Source organism: Oryzias latipes, chromosome 22 (genome assembly GCF_053564925.1).
Source record: "Oryzias latipes strain Hd-rR chromosome 22, Olatipes_Hd-rR_3.1".
Classification (NCBI taxonomy): Eukaryota; Metazoa; Chordata; class Actinopteri; order Beloniformes; family Adrianichthyidae; genus Oryzias; species Oryzias latipes.
Window position 1 is genome coordinate 4,942,264 of NC_136258.1, and position 25,338 is coordinate 4,967,601.

Below are 25,338 nucleotides of genomic sequence, written 5' to 3' on the forward strand. Positions count from 1 at the left end.
GAGTACTGGTTCTTCATCACAAGTCCACTAAAGTAAAAAGACTTTCCTAAAATTGAGGAGAGGGAACGTAATTTAGAACATGAAAGTGAGTGGATGAGGACTTTTTTCAGGAAGAGGTTGAACCTCTGAGCCAAGAACACAACAGAAAAGAACAGTGGATTTCTGACAAACTGCAGAGCTCCTTCAGAGTTTTATGTTTCCATTTTGCTCCCAGACTGTCAGGCTGTGACATAGCGTCCTGTATATCATGGGATTTGAACCTTTAACGTTTCACCAATGCAATGGAACTACTTCTAGTGTTTCTGTTGGCTGGAAATAACTGGATCTAAATCATCTGAAAAGCATTTCCTACAGCAGTTATTTTATCTGGTTACAGCACGTGTTCGTGTGGTTATTATAAGACAAAAATACTCTTTTTCTTTATATCCCAAATCTGTCTTCTGAGACCTTTGGTTAATGGCAGGAAAAGATTTTGACTTTTCAGCGAGGAAAATGCAGAGCAGAGAGGAAGAAACTAAAAAGAAACACTCATGTTTTTCCTGAAAGTGTTTGTTTGGAGACCTTTTTTTTTCAGACGGACCTCCAGGTTTGGCTCCAAATGATATCTCATGCACAAACGTGCACACACTCGTGCACAACTACAGACACAAACTCCTTCAAAATTGTGAAAGCTGAAACTCACTCCAAAAATTAGAAGCTGGATAAAAACGTTTCTCTTTCTTTTCCTAAATACACACTCCTACACAAGCACACATACTGACACACACACATGCATGTCGTCACGTGTTTTTACACTGTGTGGGTTTGAACTTTAGCTGTTGACTTGTGGGTAGATTGTTGATGTTTAACCTCAGGAGGCGTGTCAGCACCAGGGACAGAATAAATCTGAGCCGTCTTCTCTGTTTGGCAGGTTTCCTCTGCTCACCTCTCCTCCTCCTCTTCCTCCTCCTCTTCCTCCTTTTTCTTCTCTCCACCCTCCTGCCTCGCAGGCAAGCTCAGGCTCACCGCCAGACCAAATCCTGCAGAGCTGACTCCAGGTCAGCGTCCAAGCTCTTTAGCCCACAAGCCCCCGCTCTGTTCTGGGGAGCTTTCCTGAATAGAAGGCACCATGGTTGAATCGATGGTCTACGAGAAGCAGGAGCAGCGTCACTGCCTTCAAGGGAAGCACGTGGCCATCATCTGCGGGACTGTGGTAGCTTGTTCTTTGGTTTTGGGACTGGGGTTAGGCCTAGGCCTCAGGAGCCCCCCCTGCTCCACACTAGCCCCAACCACAACCAAACCAGCTCCAACAACAGCAACCATTGAGCCCCCTCCATCTGGGCGGGGGCCGTGTCTGCCTTCATCTGACTCCAGTGGGGACTGGAAGAACTTCCGCTTGCCGGACTACATAAAGCCGGTCCACTATGACCTGCACCTGGAGCCAGACCTGGACAAGGACACCTACACAGGAACTGTGCACATCCAGGTGGAGGTGAGCAGCCCCACCCGACACCTGTGGCTGCACATCAGGGAGACGTTTGTCAGCTCCATGCCCACTCTGAAGAGGCTGACCATTGAGGGGGGGCAGCAGGAGGTGGCTGTGAAGAGCTGCTTCGAGTACAAACCTGAACAATATGTGGTGGTGGAGGCAGCGGAGGAGCTGGCCCCCACCACGCCGGGACAGCCGTACCTGCTCAGTCTGGACTTCCAGGGCTGGCTCAACGGCTCTGTGGTGGGGTTCTACAGGGTGATCTACACCGAGGAGGGGGTCACCAAGTAAGACCTGAGATTTTCTGACACACGTCCACAAATCCCTGCCTCATGGGGGGGTTGGGCTCCTTCAAAACATAGAAACAGCAAATGGTCTATGAGGGGAGGGACTTCAGAACAATTGAAGATCCACATCGAAAGTTCAGATCAAATTTTATGTTAATTTACTTCATTTTTCCCTTTATAACTGAGGTTGTGTCAGGAAGTTACACAAAAATGTAAGACTTAAACAAATATGAACGTTTTTATGCTCCAGTTTAACCCAGAACCGTCCATGAAGGAAACTGTCTGGACTGTGTTTTGAAGATGGTCTAAATTAAGACACCAACAGATTGCGGTTGACAGTTTTCAACGCAGCCCTGTGGTTGCAAAAAGTAGTCTAAGTGTACTGCAAGTATACTTAGACTGTACTAAAAGTGAGGCAGTATGCACCTTTAGTATAGTATATATGTCTATATATTGTAAACCTAAAATGTTCCGGTTTAGTCTGAAATATTCAGTTTGTATACTTCCTAAACTTGGTTCAAGATCTATAGTTGCTGTAGTTATACTCAAGTATACGTAAAAAAATAAATTTCAAGTGTACAACCTTTTGCTGAGGGTGAGCTGGAGTTCCTCATCCAGTTTATCCAGAACATGCCTCAGCACTCCAGTCTAATGTTTCAGTTGAGATTTCCGCTTCCAGCTGTTTTACAGACTTCCTGCTATTTCCACACAACAGAGACTGACAGAGCAGCAATCTAAAGATTGTTTTTGATCCTTTCCTGATTCCTGACTGACAGATTGGGGTGGGGGGGTTGATATCTTGATTAGAAACTGAAACATTTTCTTTTAGTGGCTAATGCTGACACACAATTGTAACTTGTTGGGATTCTCCTCTACTTCTTTGCCTCTTTTTCAACAATTTACTTGTGTTGTTGGCATTAGTCTCTTCCTACTTAAAGGTTTTAGATCCGAGGTACTAAAAGTTAAAAACAAGGATGATGCTTTTTCCGAAAAACACTTTCTAAAAGTCATCAACCATCCCCCACATTTTCACAAGCCTCAGGCGTGACGCAGATTTTGTCATGATAAATTGATTGATCCACCCATTATACAAAAATGTCATGGCAACCCCACAAACTCTCAAGCTTAAAAATGTGCATGCATTAAGGAAACTACCGCACGAGATCTTTACATCACCCAGCCGAACAACTGCTCCAACATGCAGGGGTAGACTGACGTCAGGGACTGTACTGGATTTACTGCTCCAGAAGTTTCTAGAATCCATGACGGCGACTTCATCTACATCTCATCCTTTGGCCAGCTTCCTCCTGGAAAACAGGAAACCAAAGCCATTCCCATGGCTGCAATGGTTTTTCTGTGGTGACCTCCCAAATATGGTGGCCCACTTGGTTGGTCTGTGAGGTCATGGAGTTAGAGTCTATCCCAAGTTAAGCGCAATCATTTGTTCCGTAAACATTGCTAAGTAGATATGCAGAACTTAATTTCACGTGTTGATGTAGGACACATTTTATTGTTGCTTTGGAGTTCTGCATTTCTCAGAGGAGACATTCGTCCATACAGGGTTGTTTTCAATAAAAGTCGCAACTGAAGACAGATTGAACTCTTCCTGTTTTTGAGATGCTAATGTTTAGCCTCAACATGGCTCCAGATGGTTGATCTATTCCTCTGCCGATAAGTGAGATGTAGCCAAAAATGCTTCTGTCCTATAAATCACAAAAACCTTTGTCCAACTTTTCTTTGTGGTTTTTCAGCATTTCTGAGAAAACTGTTCCACAGAGAAAGTACAGCACAGTTGATGGCCACGGTCTGAAACAAAGTCTGTGTGTTTTAAAACAATTTATTTTAATTTTCATGACAGAAACAATGTGTACAGCAAACATGTGTCTTATCCTCTGTGGTTCACATGACTTTAAAGGTGATCTTTTTAAACAGTGGCAGTTTGTCTGATCACCAGGAAGATCGCTGCAACGGATCATGAACCAACAGATGCTCGAAAGTCTTTCCCCTGCTTTGATGAACCCAACAAGAAAGCCACCTACAACATCTCCATCACTCACCACAAAGACTACAGAGCTCTGTCCAACATGCCTCAGGAGGTGAAGTGCCGCCGTCTTTTCTGCGTCTGTGGTGTGGGGATGTTCGCAGAGCAGTCATAAAAGTATCACGCTAAAATTTGTATCCATCTGTTCATTCGTTTTCTGAACCCGCTAAAACCCCTTTGGGGTCACAGGGTTGCTGGAGCCTATCCTAGCTACCGTTGCGTGAAGGTGGGGTACATCCTGAGCAGGTCACCAGCCTGTTGCAGGAGCACACTCACTCACGTTCACACTATGGGGCAATTTAGACTCACTAAATAACCTATGCAGCAGGGGTGCTCATTAGGTCGCTCGCAATCGACCGTTGGATCTTCAAGGACATGAGGGTAGATCGCAGGCCAGCAAAGATAAATAACCACAAAAATATATATATATATACTACTAAAAAATCAGTCAGCAAATCAAAATCCTCACCGAGAAGTGGGACTTGATTGACATTTGGAACGGCCAATCGAACATAAACATACGTCACTGCACATGCGTGTTTTAGTACACTGAGCGCAAATTCTGTCTGTCATCAGAAAGTCGCTACTTGCCCCGCGGCACACCAAAGACCACCCCGGCCCACTGGAGTGTTTATTGAGGCCCGGATCGCCCTGCGTGCCTCCGCGGTTCCGGCCCGATGGATCCAAGCTCACTAAAGCAGCAGTGTTTTCCTGTAGCACGCGGTTCTGGAGCGCCGCCCACGGAGCCAGTAGCGCTTTAGAAATGCCATGGTGCCCCCACTGCTCTGTTTACAGCAGAGCATGAAATACAATATTCACTGCTTTCTGATTTTGTAATAAAACGCCCCATCTGTTTATACTAAAGTAAATCCTAAAATACATTTGTGTACTCTTACTGGGTAGTTTTTGAATTATCAGTACATAAACAATTTTATGTACTAATAGTTCATAATACTATGTGTATTAAACAGTATTTTAGTGTCAAAATACTATATATATATATACAGGTAGATCTTTAAGACATTGTCGTCTCAAAAGTAGCTCACATGCCAACGAAGTGTGGGCACCCCTGCTATGCAGCGTGTTTTTGGATGTTTTTGGACTGGGGGAGGGAACCGGAGTGCCTGGAAAAAACCCACAATCTAGGGCAGGGGTGTCAAACTCATTTTCACAGAGGGCCACATCAGCATAGTGTCTGTCCTCAAAGGGCTGGATATGACTTATACATTCAACTACATGTAATGAAAAATAAACGTAACTACTTCTTAATGTTAAACAATTAATTTATTAATTTATTATAACTTTTTAAAGTGACAATTACAGTTGCATAGAAACATATGTTTGCTTGTTCCTCTAGCATAAATCCTTTTACATTAGATTCTGACAGGTTAGGTTATATGGACAGTATTTAAGTCCTAATGTATAGTTGCCCAATCCGATACTTCAAGTCAAATTCCACCAAGATATGTATAAATACACACCAATTTTTATTTTTTATTTTAAGAAATGAAAAACTGTTATGCTCTCGGGGGCCACAAAGATGACATGGAGGTCCACATTTGGCCTCCGGGCCTTGAGGTTACACATGTGATCTAGGGCCTTCTCGCTATGAGGCAAGATCACTAACCACTGCGCCACCGTGCAGCCTGCTAATAGCTTCAAGATTTTCATCAGACGTTTTTAGTGAATGCGGGGCTCTTTTGAAGCTTCACTTCAGTCATCAACATCACTAACATCTTCTCAAGGTCTCAGGTTTCTCATGATCAGTCTGACTCTGCTGCTGCATTTAAACTTGGCAGATGTTATTCACTCCGCATAAAAACTGATGAAAATGCATTTTGGTCACACATAATGCCTGAGGCTAAGATGTGCATTGCTGCAATGCCCGCATGTAATTTAACCTCTTGAGACTTCAGGCTTTTGTTATTTCATAGTCACAGGTAATCAGAATTAAATACAGTGGTAAGAAAACCCAGAATATGGTTTTCTGGTATGTAGACATCAGGTCTCAAGAGGTTAACCCTAACCCCGCCCTAATTACACACAATTAGCCACTTTTGGGGAAATTTGAGTTTCTATCTTTAAATGCACCTGAAAAGTGAATGATAACCGGTAAGGATCTACTTTAAAACATGGTCCTTTTAATGTCTGATAAACTAACAAAACCAAATGAAACCGCCACTTATTTGGCTCCAGCAGCAAATTCTAGCTTTTAAAGAATCAAATCAGTCTAAAGCTTTCTCTTCTTTATGAAACCTTTAAGTACAGAAGAGAAAAATCAATTTATGAATGCTTGATGAATCTGTGGACTTAAATTATTTAAGACCTCATGACCAATTTAAATCTTTTGGGGGAAAATCTGGGTTTGATCTGTCAAAAGAGTAAACACAAGACTTTATGTTCGTACTATTGAACCTGTGTGTGTGGTTCAATCTGGATTTTGGTGGTTTCACATAGAATTTGGGAGAACGATTAGGATCAGAACTCTACAGATCTTGATGAGACTTGTCGTTAGCATGATTTTGTAAGTAATGAGCACAGATGGTCAGACAGGTTTCCTTTGCGTGTTAGTGCAGATCTGCAGCAGAGGCTGCATCGCTTACATTTCCTGAGTCTGAGTGACGAGAACATGAACTCATCTTTCTCTGCTCTGCCTCCTCAGGGTCAGCCAGAAGTTCTGCCCGGCAACAAACTGAAGACTTCTTTTCAGAAGTCCGTCCCCATGAGCACCTACTTGGTCTGCTTCGCTGTGCACCAGTTTGAATTTGTGGAAAAAATCTCCAAGAGAGGAATTCCTGTGCGTTTTCATCATCCCTTCATTCAAAAACGTTCTGCTCAGAGTCCCACATCTTACATGTGAACCTTTTCTTTGCAGCTGAGGATCTATGCGCAGCCGAGCCAGTTAGGAACCGCAGAGTTCGCCGCAAACACCACCAAGGTCATCTTTGACTACTTTGAGGAGTACTTCGACATGTTCTACTCCATCTCCAAACTGGGTATGGTCAGATAACAACATCGTAGGATCTACAGGGCCTCCTGCATGTAAACACATCGCCAGGTTGTTTCTGACAGCAGTTTTCTAAAGGAGATCCAATAAAATAAATCAGTCAAACATGTCAAGAGGATCCGGAAACATTGGCTATCTACTGAATTTGATTGAATGAAGTGAATTGAATTGAATCCTGCAACTTCTCAACAGTAGGATAACTTCCAGGCAGGTTTCAACTTGGATGACAAAAGTGTGACCTTTGACCTGAGGTCGGAGAGCATTCAGTCAAATAAGCAACTTTAGGACCTGGCAATTTGACTTCAATCACTAATATTTGTGACCCGTAGGACGCCTGGACAGTAGCTGCATTCAAGCGACTGTGTTGACTCGCGTTCAAGCAGCCACTTTCAATGAAAAGTCCCTGCAAACGCGCGTAGACCTGAATTTCCCAATGTAGGTAGCAGACGAGCGCTATTAAACAGTAAAAAACACAGAAAAAAAATCCCTCTCCCTGCCGCTCCCTGCGTGTCTGGTGTGAACACCCCCGGCTGAATACGCGTTCATGGAACTGCGCTTGACGCCCGAATGCAGCTTGAAAGGACCAGACTGCGTTCACAATTCTGCTTTCTCGCTGAGTCTTTGAGCAAAAATGTTGTCCCTCCCACAAACTCGATAACTCACCAAAATTGGCACCCATCTTGTTCCCGGTGAAAATGAATTTAAGGAAAAGTGAATGACACCCCCCACCCCCCCAAAAAGATGACAACACAGCAGGAGAAACCGTCAAAAAATGAATGGAAGAAAATAAATGGGGACAAAATCTCTTATGGGTTTAAAATTAAATAAATCTAAATCAAGTAACATGATCAAGTAAATTATTATGGGATGGCCACAGGATTCAGGGCTTGGTGTTCATTTTGTGGCATAGTGAGAAATGGGAAAAGTGGGAAGTGGGAAAAGAAACTTTTGCTCAAGCAATCTTCACAAACTTTTACACACATGCCACCAGATTAACTCTACAACCACTAAATGGAGTTTTGTTGACCTTTGACCTCAGGAAAAGGCCACCATCTTGAATTACATTTTAAAACGGCATGAGCATAGCGAGCTTGCAAGAGTGGTGGTCCCCTGTTGCTCGCTCATTTGTAACCGGATTATCCGAAATCATCATAGTTCATGCAGATTAAGTATCAAAAGTCCAAAATATGTGCAGATTATTTTCATCAGAAAATCATGAATCACGTTTTGGGGCAAGTGAAGTGATATAATTAGAGATCAATCACTTTAACCATGTTCAATAACTGATTGAGCAATTTTATCATCATAATTATGAGGTAATGCTGTAAAAAAATAAAGGTCCATATTCTGTCAATTGTCCAAGGTTGGTATTCCTTCTTTTGCTGATTGACAGCCGTCCTTTTGGATTTAACAGAGTTCCCTACGCTGTGATATCTGCAGACATTGTTTAAGGTCCGTGTCCTTCTCCAGCTGAAAGTTGAGGTCAAGTTGTCTGCAGGTCAGATTTCTTTGCTGAAAATCAGGGCCACTGTTGACTTTTAGAGATAAAGAGACGCCAGGCGCCTAAGAAATGTGATTAGAAAATATTAGCAACGTGGGTGTCAAAAGCTTTCATTTCAATCTGTTTTATGGAGTCTCTGCCCTCCTGACTTCCATGAGGAGTTTGAGCTGGGTCCCAATTTCTCGCCTTGACCCAGTGATTTTAAAATATATTGTTTGTTATAAATGTGAGACAATAAAACCCCCCACAAGGCTTTGGAAGCTTTTCTCCTTATTAACGCGACGTTGATTGTTTCTTTACTGTCATCTTAGCGGATTTTGAATTTTCATGTGCGAAAACATGCGAGCAACAGTCCTTCAGACCTTCGCTGTGCTCTCTGATCCAGATCAGATTGCCATTCCGGACTTTGGGACTGGTGCCATGGAGAACTGGGGTCTGGTCACCTACAGGGAGACCAACCTGCTGTATGACGACAGAGAGTCCTCATCCTCCAACAAGCAGCGAGTGGCCAGCGTCATTGCCCATGAATTGGTCCACCAGGTAAGTCTGACAGGCTCCAGCCTGTTTGCACAGCGGACACATAAACAGAATAGAGAAAGTGACGCTGTGGTCCAGAGTTTGTGCGGTTGACCTCTATTCGGAAGATTGCAGGTTTGGTTCCTCCCCATTTGACAAAGTGTCCTTGGGCAAAAAGCTGAACCCCACCTCTGGTGGTTATTGGTTGGTGCCAGTGTTCAGCAGCAGTGTGTGACTGTGTGTGTGCATGGATGAATGGGTCTGTGACTGTAAAGCGCTTCGAGGAAGGCAGTAAAGTCCTATACAAGTACACGCTGTTTCCATTTTCCCTATATTTTAGGGTACAAAAGAAAGGGAGTTTGAGGATGATGAAGAAGTAGAAAGGGGTAGAATCACAAAGCAACAAGTTGCTGGAAGTTTATCACTTTTTACTGTCAGATGTACATGTTAGTCAAAAGGGGCGGGGCTTGTCTGCACACACACACACTCAAATTCCATCACGCATACTATTTGTGCAAATGTGAGCAAACACCTGTGGTAAGTAGGGGTTAGTATTTGTGTTCTTCTGGGGTGGATAATGGAATTTAAAAAGAGGGGGAGTGCTCAGTCCCCCCCCCCCACACACACACACCAACACCACAGCCCCCCCAATCACTCAAATTAATTGTCCTGTGAGGTAGGAAGGCAGTTTGGGCACAGTTTACAGACTGACCGCCAAATAATTCAAACAACTATCCCCCCCCCCCCCCCCCCCGGCCTAAAGTCTCCCTAGCCCAGGAGCCCCATGACAAGGGGAGATTGAACATCTTCTGCCCCAGAGTATCTGTCAAAGGTCCATGTGTGGTTTGTTTAAAAACTGAACAATTGTAATAATTACGATGATGTGAATCCATAGACATAAATCAGGAATCAGGAACCAGATCAGATCTTTACAGAAAGGAAATGATCAATGAGGATGCAGCAGATGATTCTGTTCAGCACGGTTCCTCAGCCTCCCCTTATGATAGATGTCCCTTGTGAAGTGGACATCCATCCATTCTGAATCTGCTGGATCCCTTTAGAAGTCATTGGCTGCTGGGGCCTATCCCAGCTACTGTTGGGTGAAGATGGGGTACACAGGTCGCCAGTCTGTCGCATTCCTTTGTTTGATTTCCTCCTGGGAACAGTAATGGATCATCTGGTCTGATCAAGAGCTGCTTTCCTCTGATGGTCTTCTTGGTGTGATGGGTGTTAAGGTTCACCTGAACTCTGATGTGGACGATGAACAGGACTCGCCGCTTTTCTTGTTCCTGCTTTGTCCTGACCAGAAATCATTTTAGAAAATAGCGACACCAAATGTGCAGCTTTAAAAACTCTGTGATTTTTTTTTTCAGGAAGTTTGGTGCATTTGAGTCTTTGGTTCTCTCCTAAGAGCGCCATGTTTGAACACAAACCCAGCCAGGTGGAAGGGGGGCTTTATCATCAATGAAACAGTTAAATAAAAGGCTTTCATGCAAAGTTTAAACATGTCTCTTGGAGTTTCGGGCTAAAACGACCCAAAGTCTTAAAAAATTCAGGCTGGAAAACTGTAATGCTTTTCCAAAGGGCTTTCTCTGCTTTGTGCTTTTGACTGGGACACAGAAACAAATCTCTCATATTTGTCTATTCTATTAGTCTATTAGTCTCCTTTAGCCTACTGTCATTTTACTGAACAAATTTTAGAATTTTACTGATTCTGGTGTTTTTGCATTGTTAAGGTCTGGTGTCCTTCAAAGTTCCACTAAGCAAATGCCATCAGCAGCAGATTTGGTTTCACAGGGAGTCTCCTATCTGCGTTGGCAATAAAACAGATATTTTTATCAAGAAGGGCAGGTTATCTGTGAGGAGATAACGGTGTCCAGTGATCTTCAGATAAGATGAGGAGATGAAGGGATCCAGCTGTTTACAGCAGCAGATTCCTGTGATTTTTTTAGAAGATTAATCTCACTGCTTTCTTAAAACATTCAATTACATCAACTGATATACATATTCCTGCAGGTGTTGAACCTGATTTAAAAGATACATGGCTATTGGATTCCTCTGTCTCAGCAGGGATCCAAACAGGATGAAAACAGGAGGACCGCACTTCTTTTTTCCTGAATGCTTTTTTCCCGTCTTAGCCTTAACCCTTGTGCTATCCTATTGGGTCAAGATGACCATTGACGTGTTCTCCCTACCATGACAAAGGTGGATAAAAGTGGAGAGGATTTCATGTAATCCATGGACACCAGTGAAGATCACAAATCATTGAAGCAAAAAGGTTCAGATGACCGGATGTTAAAGTGCCTAGGACAGCACAAGGGTTATTGACTCTGTAAATGTGTAATGCCCAGAGATCTTCCACAGCTGCAGCAAACAATAAAGAATTCTCTGCTCAAACCTGAGCAGAGTCCAGATCTATAAATGTTGAAGAACTTTATGAGGACAGCTTTACTGTTGCATAGTTTCTGAAGCTCACGTGTTGGAGCTTTGCCCTCCATAAAGTTTGATAGACTCTCCATAGTTTCAGGATTTATGGGCGGATTTTACTTCATGTGAAGCTTCTACACATGAAGCCTGACATGAACCCAAACAGGTGAGGGGATGACGTCACTCACCGTCAAGGGTGACACATGTTCTCCTATTCTGGTTCTGGTTCTAAGAGAACGTTGCAGACATTTGCTGTTTTGCGCCCCCACCTCCACTTCCCCACACACAAGGAGGAAAACGTTTTTGATTCACTGCTAATTTGTAGATTTGCTCACTTATGCTCCTGCTGGCTGGTCTCTGGTCCTAGACTTGGTTGTGGATCCTGCCTCTGGCTCGTCTCGTGTAACCAGCCGTACCTCCACTCATCTGGATGAAGCCCATCTGCTGGACTATTAAACATAAACATAATCTAAGATTTCTGGTTCCAGAGTCCTGGAAGAGGATCCCTCCTGAGGTTTCTTCTTTTTTTTCCTGGAATTATTTTTTTTGGGAGTTTTTCCATACTGAGTAGGAGGGTCTAAGGGCAGGGATGCCCAGTTTAGTTTGGTCTTCTTAGTTTAGTTTAGCCATTACCTATTGAATTCTACAACTTCATGTTTATTATTGAATCACCGGTATGAAGCCCATTGAGATGACTATTGTTGTAAATATTGGGCTATACAAATAAAATTCAAAATGGAATTAAAGAAATTGAGACGGGAGCGATAGAAAATCAAAAAGAAAATTAATAAATCAACTTTAAAGAATTTATATAAAGTTATTTGCATGTCATTGAGGGAACTAAATGTTTAAAGGTCCTATTTTGTGGCCAAACCCTTATTAGCAGCACAGACGTCAGACATTTCTTGTAGTTGATGTGCAGGTTTCTACACATATCAGGGGGAATTTTGGTCCACTCTTCCTTGTGAATGACGAGTAAATCATTTAGATTTAGTGGCTGACCCTTCACAACTCTGAGCTTTAGCTCTCTACATTGTTTTTCTACAGGATTGAGGTCCAGGGAATTAGGCCACTCCATGACCTTGATGTGCTTCTTCTTCTTGGGTGCTTTGGCTGTATGTTTTGGGTGATTATCCTCTCAAAAAGACCCATCCATGACTCATTTTAAGCCTCCTGGTGGAGGGAAGGAGGTTTTATCTCAGGATTTTATGGTGCTGGCTCCATCGTCCTCCCATCCACAGTGTGAAGTATCCCTCTAAAAAAAATTCAACCCCAAAGCACAATGTTTCTACCTCCATGCTTGACAGTGAGGATGGTGTTCTTGGGGTCATAGGCAGCATTTCTCTTCCTCCAAACACAACGGGTTGAGTTGATGCCAAAGAGCTCCATGTTGGTCTAATCTGACCACAGCATTTTTTTCTAAATCACTCTCTAAATCATAAAGGTGTTCATTGGTCAGGCGGGCCTGCACACATGCTTTCTAAAGCAGGGGGGCTTTGCGAGTTCTGCAAGATGTTAAACCGTTGTGGTGTAAAATATTACCAATGGCATTCTAGTTTACTGTGGTTCCAGCTGCTTTGATATCATCAACTAACTCCTGCCGTGTTGTTTGAGGTCGAATTCTGACTGTTCTCGTGATCATGGAAACCCCACCAGGTCCGATCTGGTTTATAGACCTATGGGTGAATTGATGGTCATGTTCTTGAATTGTGGCACAATTCCACCAACAGCTGTCTCCTTAACCTCCAGCTTCTGGTTCATGGTTTTGTAGTCCAGTCCGGTCTTGTGCAGGTCTACCATATTATCCCTTACATGCACTGAAAGCTATTGAATTTCTTTTCTTATCTCTCACTGTTCAAATGAACCTACCAGGATGGCAGGCTTTCAATTTCTTTTTATGTAGGCAAACCTACAAAATCATCAAGGAATCAAATACTTATGCTCTCTACTGTAGTAAAAAGGCCGATGCTGAGTAAGAAGTAGTTCCATGCCAGTCTTGCACCACCTCATAGCCTGGGAGAGGGGCAAAACCACTGAGATGGAAAGCCTTTCAGCGTTCACCTACCTATTTATCATCTATACATGCTACTTCATGGAGGGTGATGGCATCACTGGAGGCTGTCCCAGTTATTCCCACAACAAAGGTCCTCTAGACAGGTCTTCAATCATTGCATTTTTTGCTGTTAGTGAAGCCACACTTGAGGGAGCAGAGATGTTCATCTTATCTTGGAGATGCCTGTCTTCTCTTCTGAACAGGCATTTCATTCTCCTCAAATGTCTGGTTTTCTCAGTGGTTTGGGAACATCGTCACCATGGACTGGTGGGACGACCTCTGGCTGAATGAGGGCTTTGCCAGTTTCTTCGAGTACATTGGTGTGGAAAAAGCGGAGCCGTCCTGGGGCATGGTGAGTCCAGACTGTTGCGTCAAACCACTGGTGCCCCGGTTCTGCTGAAGCCTCTGTGTTCTTCCTCAGAGAGACATCATGATCATCAGCGACGTGCTTCCTGTCATGGTGAACGACGCCCTCCTCTCCTCTCACCCCATCATTGTGGATGTGTCCACCCCAGCAGAAATCACATCTGTGTTTGACGCCATCTCATACAGCAAGGTAACAAGCTGCACCCCCCCCCCCCCCCCAACACCAGCCCGGCAAGTTCTTTAAGAACAAACCAGACTCAAAGAAATAAATTTCTTTATGAAATCTATGTTTGAATACTGAGAGCACGCTAGCAACACATTTGATGAAACTTTGAAGTTACTGCATAAGCGGAGTGAAGATAGACGATTAATGCAAAAATCTGATGTTAACTTTAAATTCACAAATGTAAAATAGATGTTAATTTAACAAAGGAAAGTCTAAACTGTTGGAAAAAAATTAAACAATTAAAATGTTTGCTTAAGAACTGCGTTAATGATTGCTCCAATAGCAGAATGCACTATATTACCAAAAGTATTGGCTCACCTGCCTTAACTCAAAAATGAACTACATATTGAACATAGAGTTCAATATGATGTTGGTCCACCTTTTGCAGCTATTACAGCTTCAACTCTTCTGTGGCAAACACACACAAGGTTAAGGAGTGTGTTTATAGATGTTTTTGACCATTCTTCCAAAAGTGCAATGGTGAGGTCACACACTGATGTTGGTGGAGAAGGGTCGGCTCTCAGTGTCCGCTCTGGATGACAATTTTACCGGAAACTTTTAGATGTTCTTCACTTTCAAACAATAGGGCTTTTTTTCAAAATCTATAGATCCTCTTTACCAATGAAATTAAAACAATGTAATATCCTTATGAGCAACAAAAGATTAAGTGCAAGTAGGAATCTCCCAAACGAGCTGAACTTTTTGGTTCCCAGAAGGTTGAAACAGATGAAAGCATGAAGAAACTTTTGAAAACTGTTGACTGTGTTCAGCAGCAAAAGTGACGAGGACTCTGTTCTTCCAGGGAGCTTCGGTTCTCAGGATGCTGGAGGACTGGATGGGCAGAGATGCGTTCAGGGACGGCTGTCGGGTGAGCCTCAGACTCCAGCTTCATGACAGAGAATAAACTCAGGATGACAGTTGAGTGTTTTGTCTCTTATCTTTGCAGAAATACCTGAAAGACTTCTACTTCAAGAACGCAAAAACCGCAGATTTCTGGGCCTCTCTTGCTGAAGTATGCATGACCTCCATCACTATAATGTACGACAGTTAGGGATATAAATGGTGCTCTGGAAGTGACCTGGAAGAAGAAGCTGACAGATCTGAGCTTCAGTTTGGGATCATCAGTGCTCTAATGATAACATGACCCACCTGAGATGTGGCAGGGAACACAAACAATGAAGAGAAGGCTCCACTCTCCCTGTAAAGTGTGTGTGTGTGTGAGTGTGCATGTGTTGTGTGTCAGTACCATTGACTGTATTTGAGAACTGGACTGAGTGACCCCTCCCCCCTGGTGTGTTCTAGACAGGAAGTACCTGCTGGTTCCAAAAAGCCAAAATCCCATAGACTTCTAAAGAGACATAAACAACTGTTACTCAGTCATTCTATCAATCTGAATAACCATTCTAGCTTTGATACCTTTTTTTAATTTGTTTTTGATATTTTTTCCTGCCTTGGAAGTTATTTAAGTTATAAACTGGCCAATCAGATGCCTCAATAAAAGCACGCGGTCTCACCACAAAAGATCGAAGCGTTTGATTGACAGATAGCCAGCTTTCAAGTAGTAGGGATGTGGACTTCCAACAAGCTCACTCCTTATTGGCAAAAGTGGTTGCCATAGAAATGATGATTTAGAACATCATCCAAGACCAATCACTGCTTACTGACAATGCCTGGCTCCAACTTGGCAGTATATCATCGCGAATCATCGGAAATGATTTGTTGCTTCTCCTGCTTATCATAACCAACCACATGGGTCCATGTCCTGTACATTCTGCTTTCCCAGTTCATGTATGTTCAGGAGGCCTGGGAATGCCTCACTATTCTCCCTGAGCCAAAGGTGACCATAAAGAAGCAGATCTGGGCTTCCTGGCTGAGTGTGCAGCCTACATGACCTGAGTAGAACTATGGAAGGTTGCCAGCATGTATGAATCAATCACAAATGAATATTGAATGAGAGAACGGCGCCTTGGATAGGTTTTTATGCCTGTTGACCGCATTGATGTTAGACGTAGCTCTGATGTGTTTGCTTATCCTCGTTCAGGTTAGCGGGCTGCCAATCGCAGACGTCATGGACACATGGACAAAACAGATGGGTTATCCTGTGCTTCATCTTTCTGTCTCGGACACAAACTCCAAACTAAGCCAAAGGCGTTTCCTTCTGGACCCCAACGCTGATGCCAGCCAGCCACCTTCACCTTTTGGGTATGTAATGTTTCAGAGCCTTTAGAGTGGACGAGGGAGCAGTGACAGCACTGATGTTGTGTAAAGCAAAAGAGGTCGCTCCAAAGGTCTTAATCTTTGCGGAGTCAGGTTGTTTTCTCCATAAAGGAGGCCTGTCAAGTTAGCATGACACGACAAAAGTGAAGCTACAAAAGTTTCTTGATCAGATCTCACTGAGGTTGTTTGGGTTAAACATTAGACAAATAAACATCTAACTGGAGTGACGGTATGTGCTCTAACAGGAAAAGATCAGAGTTTTTACGACCATCATGATATTTTTCCCTGATTTCATCCATCCATTTCTTTGAACCTCCTGGAAACCTTTTTGGAGTCACAGGGTTACTGGAGCCAACCCAGCGACTCTTAACCAATCTTTTCCACCCTGTAAATCACCAGATTCTTTCTTTTGGACATCAGAAAGATCTGGGCCTGCTTACGAAAGGGAAAATGCCCTTTGAAGTGTGCATTATTTGAAATTAACGCACACTGTGGAAACCTGACCCGTCCAACGCTAAGCAAAGGACGGTTCATGAATAAATAAATGCACTGTGTGCATTTATTTCTGATAATGCACACTTCAGTGGGCCTTATCCTGCTTATACCACGGTCACTTACAAAATAAATAATTATTCAATCAGTTTTTTTGGTTGTTTATTCCTGTAATTTTTTTCGGTTTAGATAACTGTTTCACAAAAAGCGAACTATTCTATAAGTGGTGCGAGCCGGCACCGACCTCAACTGCAGGAAGCGATATCTGTGCTGACGATGGGTTAAATAAAGCATCAGTTCAGAAGGAAAGTTCACCTCTTACCGCTTGTTTTTGTCTTGTTTTAAAGAAGCCAGCGCAGTGATAAAGAACATTTGGGTTATGGGACTGGAACTTCTTTTTTAGGTGTACATTATCACAGTTCATTATCACTTTTAATCCTCACCCAGCAGCCAATCAGAATCAAGTATTCACCCGGACTATGGTATGAATCAATTTTTATCAATGAGAACCTTTAAAGACAAGCTGGCAGATGGGTGTGGATTCACCTCTCACTTTCCCTCCACTGGTGTCCCACAGAGTCCTGCCTTTGACCTCCTTCTTTTCACTTCTCTGAGTTCCATCATTTGCTCACATGGTTTTTTTCTTTTACCATTCCTATGCTGATGACACTCTACTCATCTTCATCTCAGGCTGATAAAAGGAAAATATTCTATCTCACGAAGACAGAAGCTTTGATATTTCCTGTGGACTTTCAGGCTTTTACTGTGATTGTTTACCAGGCCTGGCAAAAATTTCAACTGTGACATTTTTGTCAGAGCACTAAGTTCAGAAAATGTGTGACTGTTTTTGGTTATGAACATCAGTTTTAATTACTTTGGATAATGGTCTGACAGATACATTTAATTTAAATGCAGTTTCAAACATGTGCAGATGTTTTGGAAGTACATCTGCTTTTAAAATTCAAAATATCCGTGGATAAATTCAATTTTTTTGAATATTATCCAATTCATTTCAACACATAAATAAAGAACAATGGTTTTCTGAAGGTGCTGATGGAGTTCTCAAATGGAGTGAAAGTTATGATCCAAGTCCATAAATATCAATCTGGTCAAAGGAATGTCTCACCCCATCAACAGCTTTTGTAGTTTTCATTCTATTTTCACACTCTGTTTTGCTTTTATAAAAAAGCTAGATTGGAGTTATTTACCTTTAGACACCTGACTTACTTCCTTTTCCATTTTTTAAATTGTTTTTGTCCAAACCTGGTTTCATCAGTTTACATTCTTCCCATTTAATCTGAAAATTCCTTCAATGGACTTTTTTGTTTTTTCACAGATACACCTGGACAATCCCTGTCAAATGGCACTCTACACAAAGCAACAAGAACGTTTCTGTCATGTTTGACAAGAACAGCAAAGGTGACTCCTTAATTCTTCTGTCTACCTGTGGAATAATAATGGATGGATGTGTATTGGAGCTCTTTCACAGGAAAATCCTTGGTTGGCGAGCAGAAGATAATTATTTATCAATTGTCCGTCTTAATTGTTCCGTTTTGTTTCATCACTTCTGCAGTCATAACACTTATTTGAACCTGCTTTATATAAATGGAAGCCATGTGACTATTCATACTTTTGTTATTTCTTAGTTGGATGGGAAAAAGTAGATGTATTACACACTTAAATAAAGTCATGCATTAAGGTAATTGGATCTCCAGACCAAATAGTCACAAAAATAAACACAACAAATTTAAACATTTTTGTAAACTAAGTATTTCTCTCTGTGCATGCGTGGGTTTTCTCTGGGGACACTGGCTTCCTCCCACTGTCCAAAAACGTGCTTCTCAAGTGAAATGGTTACTCTAAATTGTACATAGATGTGAGTGTCTATGGGTGTGTAATTGTTGCCCTGCGGCAGACAGGGACCTGTCCTGGATGTCCCCAGCCTTCGCCCGCTAGTGGCCGGGATAGGCTCCAGCAGCCCATTGATCCTGAAAGGAAACAAATGGATTAAAAGAGGAATGAATGTATTTCTTTAAATCCTCCCTGAAACAGGACTGACTGAACATGCAGGAAATCCTGCTGCTTAATATCCATTAAAGTATCTGATCTTTTAACAACAACTGTTGGAATCTGTTTGAAAAAAAAAAGTTCTGCAAGCTTAGAAAAACTAAAAACTTTGTGTGTGTGTGTGTGTGTGTGTGTGGGTGGGTGTGTGTGTGTGTGTGTGCGCGCGCGCGTGTGCGTGCATACTAAAAATCCCAATGCCGTTTCAGAGCTCATTCTTATGAATTACTCACCTTCAACTGACGGCCTGCTTAAGGTTAACGATGACCACATGGGGTTCTACAGAGTCAACCATGATGACCACATGTGGACCGACATAAGCCAGCAGCTGATCACTGACTTCTCGGTATACAAACATCCATACACACAAACACACGCACGAAACACCTACACACACACACATAGGCACACTTGTATTCCTGGCCTTGTGTTGGGTTTCCATTAGCACAAGGCCTTTCTTAGAACCTTATCCAAACTATAATTCTTATTCCAACCTGTTCATTACAACCTGTTCATTTATTGAGCACCTTCCACCACAGTTCAAGGAAGCTCAAAGTGCTGTACATAATATTACATCAATAAATAAAAAATGCTAAAACTTTAAAAACAATTAGACAAAAACTAAGAACATAACAAAAGGTCAGCTGGGCAGAAACTAAGGCTCAGTACTCGAGCAACAGTTTAGCTTTATAACTCTCCAAGAGGGTAACCTCTCTAATAGCTAGTGGCAGCTTGTTCCAGAGTTTAGGAGCCAAAGCAGCAAAGGCACGGCCCCCCCGGAACTTGCTCTTGGTTCGAAGAACCAGCAGCACCCACTGGTCCAAAGAACGCAGGGACGAATATTATAATATATACGAAAATACGACGCAGGGGGAATATTTTATAGGCAAACTGGAGAGGTAAGACCTGCGAGTGACATGAATGTAAAAACAAGAATTTTAATAAAAATCAAATGTTCAATTGGCCGTCAGTTCAATGAGACCAGCATTGGGCTTATATGCTCAAACATCTTAGCACCGCAGGTAAATCTAACCACTCCGTTCTGAACCAGCTGCACCTTTGGCAATGAAGCTTTCGGCAACCCAGCATATAAGGAGCTACAATCATTTAGTCTGGACAAAACAAAGACATGTGTCACAGTAGCTGCGCTTACGTGTGCAAAATGTCTTTGATTGGATCAAAGATCGGATTAGAATTGAACTGTGTACATGCGCCCAGAAAAACTTCATCCGATTATAACAAACGTTTACAAATGCCACGCTTTTGGTCCGGATCAGAACTATCTAAAATATCGAAAAAGGCTGTAGAATAAGAAACAGCAAGTTCCATTGTAAACAAACAAAGCTGCTGCATATAGCAAGACGATCTTCTAATTGTGCCTTTATTATTGTTAGGATTATTATTAAGTGCCTGTTTGCTCACAATTTTCTAAATATGTGCTCACTCAAGCATAGCAGCAGGACGGACTGCGGTCCAAACCCCTCCTGGGCCCGCAAGCACGAAGCTACGAGTCCGGCTGCTCTGCTCAGAGACACGGTTTGCTCACGCGGAGCAGCCGGCCGGTCCTGTTCATGCTCCAGGACAGGATCGCTACACAGTCTATGCATGACGTAAAAACCAGAGCAGAACCCACGATCGGAATAAATCGTTCACATGCACCATGATCGGATCAACAATTGACTTAACCCACCTTTCTCAATCGGTAGGAAATTTTGATCCGATTGAGTCTGAACGGGGCAGAGCATTCCGAACGGTGTTTACACGGTGCATTTTTATTCTGATCAGGCATTCATTCTGATGACTTTTGTCCATGTAACCGTAGCTAGTTTGAAGCTTTGGTTTTGATAGGAAAGACTCGATCCCAGCCAAACGTCGCAGATGAGAAAAGCATGATCTGGTTACGACGTTTATTTGGAGGTTCAGTTTTAATGCAGCATCAAGCCTTACTCCAAGATTTGTGACTACTGACTGCTGAAAGGGGGATAGAGAGAGGAGGTCAAGACCATGATCCTTGTGACCATCAGGGGAAAACACTATTACCTCAGTCTTGTTTTCATTCAAATCAAGAACGTTAGCAGACTGTTCTAGTCTAATATGAGCAAGGCAGTCATTTATTGTTTTAATCCTATTTGACAAATGTGTATTTTCCATTAAAAAAAATTATTTAAAAAGCTTGTTCCAACAAACATGCCCCTTAGAAATGCATTACTGAAAAAAAGATTGTTACGAACATTTATTCCTTACAATTGTCTATTCCAAACAAACATTTGTTTTTTACAAATGCATCTTATTTTTTACAAAACTAAGATCTTTACACTTTTTCCTTTGAAAGAATTATTCTTTACGATACTTTTTCCTGGCAAATAGGGCTCGGTTTATGTAAATAAAAAGATTCATTACTAAAGGTACATTGTTGCAACAAAAAATAATCTACCTAACACAAATATTTCTACTTATGTGCTTCATTTGTTTTTTCTGTATGTGTTATTGAAATACTTCAAACGTTCTGTGGAAAGTCTGCAAAAGATTGATATTTTTGCAGGAGTTTGATGCAGCTGATCGTGCAAGTTTCATTGATGATGTTTTTTCTCTTGCAAGGTAAAAATATTCCTGAAAGTACTCTTTATAATTTCGGTGGAACTGCTGGAAGAATATAACTCATGCTCATCTCCATCCCTCAGGGCGGACGTTGTTGATTATGGTAATGCCTTTAATCTAACATTGTATCTGCAAAATGAGGCTGACTACATCGTGTGGAGCCGTGTTTCCTCCTCTATCGCCTACGTTCGCGACATGCTGTCCTTTGATAACGATCTCTACGCAAAGTTTCAGGTAAAACGATCATCAAATCGTAAAAGCTTAAAGTTAAAATTATTTTTGAAGTGCCTTTCTATGTCATTTAAATCATAAAGAAAATTGCTTTATTAGTATTTTTTAACCTTTTTTAATGTCAATGTAATGTAATTTTTTTTGCTTTGTCTATTGTTTGTGAAAATCAAGTGTAGTTAAAGTTGAGTTGTAAATCGTCAAGTGAGCTGGTAAGTTAGGTTTAGTCTTCTGCCAGATGTGCAATCCAAAGTGACTTCATGTTTCTTCCAGTGGAGGGTTATGTGGAATCAGATGTTCTCCCCAGAAACACCAACATTTCCTTTGGAATTCTTAACCACTGATAAACAGAATAAAAGACATTTTCCCAACTAAACAGCTACAGCCAGCTGCCCCAGTTATCATTAGTTAGAGTTCAGTACATGTTAATAAAATACATTTAAATATAAAGAAAGAAGAATATTTTGTCATGGAGGAAAACTGAGTGACAGCACTGCAGTGTGACTTCATTCTGACTGGCAGTGATTAATGAATGATAAACGCCGACCTCATCAAATCACAGAAAGTTTTGTTTGTGCTTTTTTTTCTTCTTCTCGTGGCTTTCCCCTTGGACAGATTTCTGTTTCTGAGTTTTCTTCAGTATTTTTAATCTCTGTTGAACTTTTGCAGAAACTTTTCAGAGAACACGTTAAAACAATCGCAGCGAAGCTTGGATGGACGGATGAGGGACCACAGACGGAGAAGTAAGCAGAGCAGGACGATTAAATCAAGGAACGCTGGTTGTTGCCGTAAACTGTGGTTTTCAATGCTGTTGTGAAGAGGAAATGTGGATATTCACACAGTGTGTGAAGTTGTGTGTTTGCTCTAACATTGAGGGCTGTGTTGCAGGCTGCTGAGGGAGACAGTGCTCAGCATCGCGTGTCAGATGGGAGACCAGGATGCTCTGAATGAAGCCTCCAACCTTTTTGACCAGTGGATTGGTGGCGATCTAAGGTTGGGTCTTGACTCTCAGCTTCAGAGCTTAACTTTGCGCAGAGAGACGGCTGGTAACCGGACAATTGTCTGACCTACAGCAGTGTGGCGGTGAACCTGCGGCTGCTGGTTTATCGGTATGGCATGAAGAACGCCGGCACTCCAGAGAAATGGAACAAAATGTTTCAAAAGTACAAAGACACAACCCTGGCTCAGGAGAAGGACAAGCTGCTGTATGGACTGGCATCAGTGGAGAACGTGGACCTTCTCTACCAGTAAGGAAAACTTACATTACCCGTTTGAGTCGCCGTGAAAAAATATGAGATTTATGGGAGTCTTTTCCATCATAGCACTCCTCTGGTCTGCAAAGGTGACCTAAACCAGGGAACTCCCCTTAACAAAAAGTACCGGTAGTACACTTGAAGTTTATTTTGTGAAATATACTTGGTTATAAAAAAAAGTATAGTGAATATACTTTTGAAAATGTAGAGTAGGAAGAATACGTAATACTTCTTCAGACCAAGTACCGGTAGTACACTTGAAGTTTATTTTGTGAAATATACTTGGTTATAAAAAAAAGTATAGTGAATATACTTTTGAAAATGTAGAGTAGGAAGAATACGTAATACTTCTTCAGACCAAGTCAGAACATTTTAAGTTTACAATTCATAGATAGCAAATAAAAGGTCAACTTGAAGTACACTACCTCTCTTTTAGCATAGAATATGTAAACTTGTAGTACACTTAAATAGACTACTTTTTGCTAAGGGTCATCAGAATAACCCTAAAAAATTAGGCAAAACCAGAACGTCAACTTTATTTTTTTATATAAAAATCATCTCTTCAAAAAACTGATCTAAAACAGAAAAAGGACTAAAATGTGTGCCTAGTGTAGGTTTTTGTCTTCAGGATTCTCTGTCTCGTTGTTTTTAATATTGATTTATTTTCCATTACAATGAATCTTGATTTTTTGGATTTGATTTTTGATTTTATTGATTTATTTCAAGCATTGTAGTCAAAGCAATAAAGAATTTACACATATTTATCAAACTCATTACAGAAATGATGAAATGCATAGATTAAAAAGACAGAAAACAAAACAAAAATGTCACTTAAATCATATATGCTTAATTAAATACAGTGATCATTAACTGAAGTATAAGTAGAGTTTGATTTATTGCTTGAAAAGGAGTGGGAAGAAGCAAGCTTATATAATCCCACCCCTACTGAGTTCATTCATTTGATAGTTTTACAGAGTTTTAAATCCGGTTCTGATCAGATAGATTCTCTTCAAGTAACAAAATCCAGTGCCTAGAAATGATTGATGATCTTCAGAAAACATTCATTCATGATTTCAGTAAACAGTAACGATACTGATATGTAATAATAATTGATTATCATTAGAACACATGATAACATCAAACTAGTAATTATTGCTACACGTTGCAGATCAAGTAAACAGAATCAATAGCTTATTGATTGTAATTCAAACCTTTCAGTAATCATTATTGCACATTACAATGTAATACTCAGTGGTTGTAATTAAAAGAGCTTTGATTATTTCACCACAATCAAGTTCACACATGGATTTGGAATTATTCAAACACCTGTTGATCCTTAAATCCTCTTATCTTCATATCCTGAAATAAGAGTTTCTTTATACATTTTCTTGAATATTCGAATATTTGAACATTGTTTGAGCTCATTACTGAACCTGTTCCAAATTTTAGTTCCACACACCGACACACAGAAACTTTTCTTTGTGGTTCTCATCAGTTTGATCTTGAAGTTCCTACATTCCCTCAGTCTGTAGCTTCCTTCATTTTCTAAGAACTGTTTTTGGATATTGAATGGTAACGATTTCCAACTGGCTCTGTATAAAAGTTGCGCAGTATAAAAGTCCACAAGGTCATACAGTTTTAAAAGTCTGGATTGATAAAATAGATTGTTCGTATGATCAAGATATCCGGCTTTATGTACAATTCTGACGGCTCGTTTTTGAAGTAGAAAGAGAGGATGTAGTGAGCTCTTGTAATTATTCCCCCAAATTTCTATACAGTAGGTGAAATATGGTAATATTAAAGAACAGTACAATAAATATCTATTGTTGTATCCTAGTATATGTTTAGATTTATTTACGATTGAAATACTTTTTGAGACTTTAGTTTGTATGTGTCTGATGTGTGGCTTCCAACTTACTTTGTCATCGATAAAAACCCCTAAGAATTTGATTTCTGTAACACTTTTGAGTAAGACATTATTTATTTCAATTGAGAGCTCTTTATTTGCATTGAAGTTTCCAAAACACATCACTTTGGTTTTATCTAGGTTCAAAGATAATTTGTTGTAATCCATCCATAATTTTATTTTGTTTAACTCTGTGTTCACCACCTTGATAAGTTCCCTATGATTGTCTGTAGAATAGAATATATTTGTGTCATCAGCAAATAATATGAGTTTCATAAGCTTTGAAACATTGAATATGTCATTTATGTAAATATTGAATAGCAGCGGGCCCAGAATTGATCCTTGTGGGACACCACAACTTATCTCTTTGGTTTCTGATTTATATTCATCAATCTTGACAAATTGTTTTCTTCCCGTTAAATAGCTTTTGACCCAAGTTAACGCTGGTCCTCTTATCCCATACACTTCCAGTTTGTCAAGTAGGATGTCATGATTGAGAGTGTCAAATGCTTTTTTTAAGTCAATGAAAACTCCAGCTGCATATTTCTTTTTGTCCAAAGCATTTGTGATTTCCTCCACAGCATCAATGATAGCCAATGAGGTTGATCTATTTTCGCTAAAACCATATTGGTTTTCATTTATAATGTTGTGTTTTTCAAGAAATAAAGCTAATTTATCATTGAATATT

At 41.1% G+C, this 25,338-nt stretch overlaps 1 protein-coding gene across 2 annotated transcripts in view; it reads left to right on the plus strand.

The window, feature by feature from the left end:
- The first annotated feature begins 910 nt into the window (after positions 1 to 910).
- Positions 911 to 25,338, plus strand: part of enpep (glutamyl aminopeptidase) — a 29,566-nt gene continuing 5,138 nt past the window's right edge. The window contains exons 1-17 of one of the 2 annotated variants that reach the window (XM_004084237.4): positions 911 to 1,755; positions 3,710 to 3,851; positions 6,459 to 6,593; positions 6,672 to 6,792; positions 8,690 to 8,844; positions 13,539 to 13,652; positions 13,722 to 13,856; positions 14,695 to 14,760; positions 14,839 to 14,904; positions 15,934 to 16,094; positions 17,938 to 18,020; positions 18,875 to 19,011; positions 21,208 to 21,263; positions 21,347 to 21,497; positions 22,161 to 22,234; positions 22,380 to 22,484; positions 22,565 to 22,738. In XM_004084237.4, the coding sequence (XP_004084285.1) occupies positions 1,109 to 1,755; positions 3,710 to 3,851; positions 6,459 to 6,593; positions 6,672 to 6,792; positions 8,690 to 8,844; positions 13,539 to 13,652; positions 13,722 to 13,856; positions 14,695 to 14,760; positions 14,839 to 14,904; positions 15,934 to 16,094; positions 17,938 to 18,020; positions 18,875 to 19,011; positions 21,208 to 21,263; positions 21,347 to 21,497; positions 22,161 to 22,234; positions 22,380 to 22,484; positions 22,565 to 22,738 (2,522 nt within the window). In that variant the 5' untranslated portion in view covers positions 911 to 1,108. The remainder of the gene's footprint in view (positions 1,756 to 3,709; positions 3,852 to 6,458; positions 6,594 to 6,671; positions 6,793 to 8,689; positions 8,845 to 13,538; positions 13,653 to 13,721; positions 13,857 to 14,694; positions 14,761 to 14,838; positions 14,905 to 15,933; positions 16,095 to 17,937; positions 18,021 to 18,874; positions 19,012 to 21,207; positions 21,264 to 21,346; positions 21,498 to 22,160; positions 22,235 to 22,379; positions 22,485 to 22,564; positions 22,739 to 25,338) is intronic. The other variant, XM_020699649.2, reaches the window with a different exon arrangement.